General features: G+C 42.1%; 1 protein-coding gene across 1 annotated transcript in view; it reads left to right on the top strand.

The window, feature by feature from the left end:
• The window catches only part of LOC109822772 (vacuolar-sorting receptor 3-like), a 17,952-nt gene continuing 17,652 nt past the window's right edge, over positions 7,526 to 7,825 (top strand). The window contains exon 1 of the mRNA XM_020389016.1: positions 7,526 to 7,825. This exon is cut by the window's right edge and continues 108 nt beyond it. Coding sequence (XP_020244605.1) covers positions 7,651 to 7,825 — 175 coding nt within the window. The 5' untranslated portion in view covers positions 7,526 to 7,650.

Genomic DNA, 7,825 nt, shown 5'->3' with positions numbered 1-7,825 from the left:
TTGTTTGCGGAAAAAGTTGTTGTATTCATTGCTGCATTCATTACAACTTTGATCGTTACAATGAAATAGAAAGATAGTCTTTTTATAAGACCGGTACACAATGAAAACAAAAGAAATGCAACTCCTTTCAAACAAACGCAAGAGCTGTTTGTCATCTCTTGCTTGCGTGGGTCTTTGGCCTGTGACGGGGACGTTGATATCCGTGGACCACCGGGCAATCAGATCCGCTCCGAGAAAATCGGGCAGAGCTTCGTCTATCCGCGAAGGGATATAGAAGCAGAACTTCGTCGATCCGCGTGAGATCTAGAAGTTTTAAAGTGTATACCTCGGCTAAAGTGAGGTATTAGCTCTTCTTAGTATTAACGCCAAGGGCTAATACTAAGGCCAAGAGGGAACGGGTGATGAAGGCGCTGATGTAGACCTCTCCTCTCCTTGTTGAAGCGCTCGACCACTCTTCACTGCGGCAGGGCTTCGCTAAGGCTCTCCAAAAATCCTCCTCCTTTAAAATGAGGCAAAGGGGTTGCTATTTATAGGCAATGGGGCACCTAGGGGGCTTAGACACCCCTGGGGTGTCTCCAGAAATCCGAGACACCCCTAGGGTGTCTCTAGAAATCTGAGACACCCCTAGGGGTGTCTCGGATTTTCCGAGACACCCCTAGGGGTGTCTCGGAATTCCGAGACACCCCTGGGGTGTCTCGGAATTTCTGAGACACCCCTGGGGGTGTTTTGGAATTCCTGAGACCCGTTGAGGTGCATTCGATTGTTTTCCCCGTAGATTCTTCGTCCGAACTCGGATTTGAGTGATTCCAGGTGCGTTGGATGCTTGACGAAGAGTTCGATCCGCTCTGGTGATTGGATTATCTGTAGAGTGGTCGAGGCATGGATGGTGTTGTCCTTTTTGTGAACACCGTCGGGTTCCCGATTGATCCGGGTCTTCGTTGTTCTGAAATCCTATCCGCTCACGTAGCTCGTCGATTCACTTCAGTCGTTCGTCGACGTCAATTGGACTCCTGTGGCTTGGATAGTGATGTTCATCGTCGCTCTTTAACGCTGAACCGTTCGTGGAGACCTATAGGCAATTTTTGATGCCTACATTTATAAAATAAGTAGTTATGTGCAATGGGTTTAGTGGTTATACAATTAGCTTCTAAGACTTGGATGGGAAGCGCATAGTTTGAATCCTAGCCTTGTAAAATTTTTTAAATGTTCAAGGAAAAAATTATGTTGGGATAAGAGTGGAACTCAAGACCATTTGAATGGTTGAAGTTTAACTTTCTTTGAGCTAATCACTTGGCCAAATATGACATCTATTTATTATTAAACTCCTCGGGATTTAAAATCCCGTGGAGTTAGGCTAATTCTAAACTTCATGGGATTTAGAATCCCGTGAAGTTTAATTCAGGACTAAACTTCATGGGATTCTAAATCCCGTGAAGTTTTTCAACTTTATTCACAAATTTCGACTTGCAAATAAATTTGAAAGGGATCAGTTTTTGGAAATAAATTCCTAAAAAGGTTTAAAACGAAAATTTGTCCAACTTCAAATCCTAAACCTAAGGCTCGACCAAATGTTGCCCAAGAGTTTTAAAACATGATTGGAGGTAGCATAATGGGGTGTTTGTTTCACCAAAAAATTTGGCATTTGGTACAGATTACTAGTTTTGGGATCAAAAAGTGAGTTTTTTGGTATTTTGGGATTCCATATATGGTGTTTGTTTTAAGAAAATTTTTAGAATATTGAATCCCAAAAGTGCCTAATTTTTAGAATTTGGCAAATCCTCTCAATTGGAGAGGATTTTGTCAAATCTCATAAATGGGTGTGTTACCTCTCAATTAGAGAGGATTTGACAAATCTCAATTTTGTCTTTTTATAGGAGATAACCTCACCAATATAGCATATTCATTATATTACAAAATTTTGGCATTTGGTAATGCTACAATTTGAGCTTGAAACAAATAAAAAATTACAAATTGTAGTATTCCAAATCCTAAAATATTAATGAAACGGACAACATTTTAGAAATCCCAACCCATAATAAAACATCCATTGATATCAAATCACATGGTGAAATTCATATCCTAAAATTATAGGATTTGAAACAAACACCCCATAAATCTGAAAGAATAATTGTAAAAAAAAAATTCTAAAATGATGGAATTACTAGCTCACTTAATTTTATTAGCTGATTTTAGTTAGGAAGTAAAATAAAATCTAAAAAGCTCTAAATTTAATTAAATCACGAACAAGACCTCCATATATAAATGAAAGTTATCCATAAAATTGGTTCCCCCCCAAAAAAAACAAACAAAGATACTTATCATGACATTGATATGTTGTTTTGTTAACCATTAAAGTTAGCAGAATTCCAAGCAAATGATATTTGTGAAGTCTTGCACGCTTGTCTACCTGAATTTTGAGTCATAAAATTTTAATTTTTTTAATTGTTGATGATGATTGAATAGTGAGAAGAATAACACAGCTTTTTTCCACAAAGTTGCTTCTTTTCGCCATAGAAAAAACTTCATTCCTCATCTTATCGTTGATAACGTTCTCATCTCAGAAGAAGTTGATATCAAACTCTCTTTCCACGACTACTTTTCTAAACTTTTTCAGCAACTCCTGCTTCTAACCTTCAGTTGGATTGGAATGTCCTATACCCCCTCTGTTCTCCAGACCTTTCTCCCCTCGACCTTCCTTTTTCCCAAGAGGAAATCTCTGCTGCGGTCTTTGACCTCCACCCAGATAAGGCTCCTAGGCCAGATGGTCTCCCCATTCTCTTCTTCCATAGATTCTGGAATACCATCAAATCAGATGTTATCTCTTTTATTCAAGCCCTTCACTCCAACCCTCAACCTCTTCACAACATTAACTACTCCCACATTTGCCTCATCCCAAAAAAAGATGGTGCAAACTCCCCCAAAGTTTTTCGGCCTATTAGTCTCATTAACAGTTCTTGCAAATTTTTCTCTAAAGTTCTTGCTAACAGGTTGAAAATCTTCCTTCCTCTGCTAGTGGATCACTCTCAATCTGCTTTTCAGTCTGGCAAATCAATGTTGGACTCCTTCTTCTTGCCCACGAGATGATCAACCATTGCTCCTCAGGTAAAAAAGAAATTTGTGCAATCAAAGTCGATTTCTTCAAGGCTTTCGACTGTGTCAATTGGAATTTCCTTCTTTCTCTTCTCAAAGCCAGAGGATTTGGTCCACGTTGGTGCCTCTGGATTCATCACCTTCTGCATTCCTCCAGATCAGCCATCTTGGTCAACGGGTCCCCTACTAGTTTCTTCAGATGCTATAGGGGACTCAAACAAGGTGACCCTTTATCCCCCATGCTTTTCCTGCTTGTAGCTGACGTTTTAAACAAAATGCTATCTACAAGTGCTGCCTCGGCGGACTTAGCTGATCTCAAGTTGAAGGGTGAGCTTAATTCTATCAGAGCCCTTCAGTTCGCCGACGACACCATCATCTTTAGCAGGGCCTCCCCCACTGATATAACCATTCTTAAAACCATTCTTTTTCTCTTTGCTAAAATTTCTAGTCTTCAGGTAAACCCTCAAAAAACAAATCTCTTTTACCTTGGTAAAATGCCTCATAAAAGCTCTTTTCTTGCCAGAGTGTTTAACTGCTCTGTGGGCTCTCTCTCTTTCACATACCTTGGTTTACCTCTCAAAAGAGGCTCCCTGAGTAGAAGGGAGTGGCAACCCCTTCCGGACCCTCTCAAGAAAAAACTCTCCCTTTGGAAGAACAAATCTCTCTCCATTGGTGGTAGACTCACCCTCCTAAACTCAGTTCTCTCTTCTATCCCTCTCTATTATATGTCCTTCTTCAATTTGCCTTCTTGGGTGATCAAGGATATTGACAAAATTAGAAGAAACTTTTTTTGGAATGGTTGTACCTCTTGGTCCAAATCTAAATGTTTAGTCAACTGGCCCACTGTCTACAAGTCTAAACAAGAAGGAGGGTTGGGGATCGTCGACATCTCCTCTTTCAATATTGCTCTCCTCTCCAAATGGTTATGGAAAGCTTTCGACATGAACTCTCTCATTAGTAAAGTAATCTTCTCTCTTTACTCTAAAGATTGTGCAAACCCCTTTGCGCATCCACCTAGCAGTTCAACCTCTAAATTCATTCATGACTTGCACTCTATTCACTCCATCTTTTTCAGTATGGTTAGTTGGCAAGTGGGTGATGGCAAAACATGTAGTTTTTGGTTTGACAAGTGGTCCAACGCTAATTCCCTTAGCAGTCTGTTTCCTAAAGCTTGTCAACTTGCATTTTCTAAATGCAGTTCGGTTAGATCCCAAGGATATCAGCGCAATTCAACTTGGCATTGGCACCCTATCCTTAGAAGGGGTATTTCTCTTGAAGAGAAACATGATATTCTCAAGATCACCAACCTCCTGGATGCGCTCCCTGTTGCTGTAAACAATTCCCATGACAGCATAAGCTGGCCTCACCACCCATCTGGTTCTTTTTCTGTCAAATCATTTTACTCTATCATCACCTATGGAGGCTTATAATCTCATATCTATAAATTCATCTGGAAATCACACATCCCCTTTGTAGGCGTCTAAAAATGCCTATGGGTGCCCGCACACGGCTCAAGACAAAGAGAATGTGATGAACATTATTATCCGAAGCAAAGAGGATCATCCGACGTCGACAAGCGCATGAAGCGAATTGGCAAAATGAACATTATTATCCGAAGCAAAGAGGATCATCCGACGTCGACAAGCGCATGAAGCGAATTGGCAAACTGTTGATGACACGACAACGAACCACCACAAGGGCAAAAGCCAAGTGGACCACACGCGTTAATCAACTCAAAGCGTACAAACGCGCCCAACAGTCAGTTAACACGCACGCATCATTCAGCTCGTGCATGTTAACCAATTTGCGCGCGTCAATCAGTTCACGATGGCGTCAATCAACGTACATTAATCAACTCGCGTGGAGCATACAAGTCAACACGACGGATGAGTAAAACGGGAGAAACTACAAGTCTCGGAAGATCGGAAAAGTCGTAAAACACAAGAAATCAGCGAAACTCAGCGCGCCGCGCAGGACGGACCAAACCGACCCGCGCCCGTGCGGGTCGGAATGAGTTGTCAACTGAAGATAGAGCCAAATCACTTGTTCTCATCCAAATAACCGCATTCGAGGCCTATAAATATGAGTCAAAGGCCTCCATTTTTGAGGGGCGATTGATTATCAAGACGAGGAGGTGCTGCCTGATTGTGGAGTCAAAGGAGCACGAATTTCAGCGAGGGTTGACAGATCTTGGCGAGTTCTTCGGCATAAAGAAGGAGAGTTCGAGAGATCCGACACCCATTCCCGTCCGTCCCTTGAGATTAGGCTTGGTCTTAATCTCGAGAAGAGCCCTGATTTCGCTTGGTCGATCTCAGCGCTTCAAATCAAATACTTCATCGGCGAAGGCGAAGCTCTGCCGAATTTTCCATCAACCGGATCCAGATCTAAGGCGGTCCACGGATAAACCCCGGCACAGGCAAAGATCCCACGCAAGCAGAAGACCGATAAACGATCTCTGCGTTTGTTTTGACGAGAGTTGTAACTTTTTGTTTTCATTGTGTAAGAGTCTTATAAAAAGACAATCTTTTTGTTTTCATTGTAACGACTAAAGTTGTAATGAATATCGCAATGAATACATTAACTTTCGACGCAAACACCCTTGAAGGTTAATGTTCTTTTTTGGATTATCTCTAAAAATAAGCTCAACACCAGAGCTAATCTGATCTCTAAGGGCTGGATTGGAGATCCTCGCTGCCCCCACTATATGCAGGAAGTAGAAACACATGATCACCTATTTATTACTTGCTCCTTTGCTCGTTCAGTTTGGTCCTCCCTCCTCCCTTTAGCACCTTTTGTTAGATGGCCTCACTCCATAGAGGGGCTGATTACAGAGACAATAACATTTGCGCTGACATTAGAGCAATTTGGAAACATCTGTTACTGAGTTTCTGTTGGGGAATGTGGAACTGTAGAAACCAACTTATTTTCAGAGATCTCCCTGCTAACCCCATTCTCACAGCCGCTAACATGACTAGATTTGTCTTGTTTTGGACAGGGGCCGAAGAGGAGAGAATGGCGAGGCGCATTCGCAGGGCTGCTGACAACCTGAAGCTACAGAAAATTGCAGAGAAATTCTCTGAGGGTAATAGTGGTGACAATTTCTCTGATGCTCTTTGATTTGGACTGTTTTCTTCCTTCAAGCCGCCGCTTATGTTCTCTTCTGGTCCAGCTTATGCTGTTTCCCTCTCCTTCGTATGATTGCTATATTCGGGTTTGTTGCTCATGTTGTTTCAGACTTTCAGTAGTTTGTGTAGTTAGTTTTGTATGTTTTTTCGTTCTTTTTGGCCTCCTGTTGAAGGATCTAAATAAAGTGAGTTCGGTAGGTGACGACAAGGTCCGCTCCTTACCAGCTTCTTCTTTATTTTGATCATTCTCTTAGGTTTTTTTGTGGGTCTTTTGTATCAGATTGTTCTATCTAGTATCTACGCTTTTTAATATAAATGAACATGGTACCTCACCCTATTTTTCAGTTCAAATAATAGTGAGAAGAATAACACAAGTTAATAATTAAATAACTTTTCTATTATGAGTAGTAGCCGCTAAGCTTTCATCCACTCAACCAGATAAAGGTATTTGCACCTATTCTGCTGGTTTGATGTAGCGTTGTAAGGCGCCGTTGTGCTTCTGTTGGGGGACAATTCATAACACGCTAGTTCCGTGTTCGAATCCTCTAACAGGTAAAAAAATCCTAGGGCCAGCGCCGGCGAAGGTGTTGAGATACCTCATGAGAAAAAGAAGAAAAAAAAAACAAAGAAAGAAAGATATTTGCACCTACCAGTCACAAGTTGCCAGCTGCGTCTCCTCCCCCCATTTATCATGTCAAAATTGGACAAATTTTCAAAACCGACCCCTTTGGATTTTTAATTGCAAAAAACGACCTATTTCAGTTTTATTTATAAAAACCGACCCAGTTGGTTGAAACTGGGTCGGTTTTTGAAATTTTTTCTTCCAAACTTCACGGGAGTTCAACTCCCGTGAAGTTTTGTTATGAGAAAAACTTCACGGGAGTTCAACTCCCGTGAAGTTTCCCAAAAAAATTTAAAAAAACCGACCTGTTTTCAGCTAAATAGGTCGGTTTTTGTAAATATTTTCAAAACCGGTCGTTTTTTGCAATTAAAAACCCAAAAGGGTCGGTTTTGAAAATTTGTCCTGTCAAAATTCATTCCATTTTATTGTTTTTTCAGAAAAACGCACACCTTTCGTTAACCTTCCACGCATAAAACATGCAGTTTCCAAATCCCTGTAATAAACCCGCCAACCACTCGTACCCGAATGCCCAAACCGACAGTAGAGACCCAAAACACCTACCCCTCCGCCAACGGACGACAAACTCACCCTCTCACGGGTAACAGGCCCCACCATCAATTAAAGACGTGGTCGGATTAGCTAATGTCCCCATTAATTGCCACAATTATTTCCCTTCCAGCCCCAACAAATCTAGGACCTCTTTCCCAACAATAGAAAGACTCTGGTCTTTCTCCAGTCCCCTCCCCCACCCCCTCTGGTCTCCACTCCTCCCATCAACACGCAACAGCGATTAGTCCCACACCGGACGACGCGATGGCTAGATCGCCGGGCCTTTTAGCAGGCCTCGCCCTAGCACTGCTGCTCCTCGGCCCGATCTCGGCGAGGTTCGTGGTGGAGAAGAACAGCTTGATGGTGACGTCACCGAACGAGCTGAGGGGGAAGCACGACAGCGCGATCGGGAACTTCGGGATACCCCAGTACGGCGGGA

The sequence above is a fragment of the Asparagus officinalis genome, chromosome 8 (assembly GCF_001876935.1).
Source record: "Asparagus officinalis chromosome 8, Aspof.V1, whole genome shotgun sequence".
Taxonomy (NCBI): Eukaryota; Viridiplantae; Streptophyta; class Magnoliopsida; order Asparagales; family Asparagaceae; genus Asparagus; species Asparagus officinalis.
The sequence above is the reverse complement of the archived record's forward strand: the minus strand, read 5'-3'. Positions and strand labels throughout refer to the sequence as shown.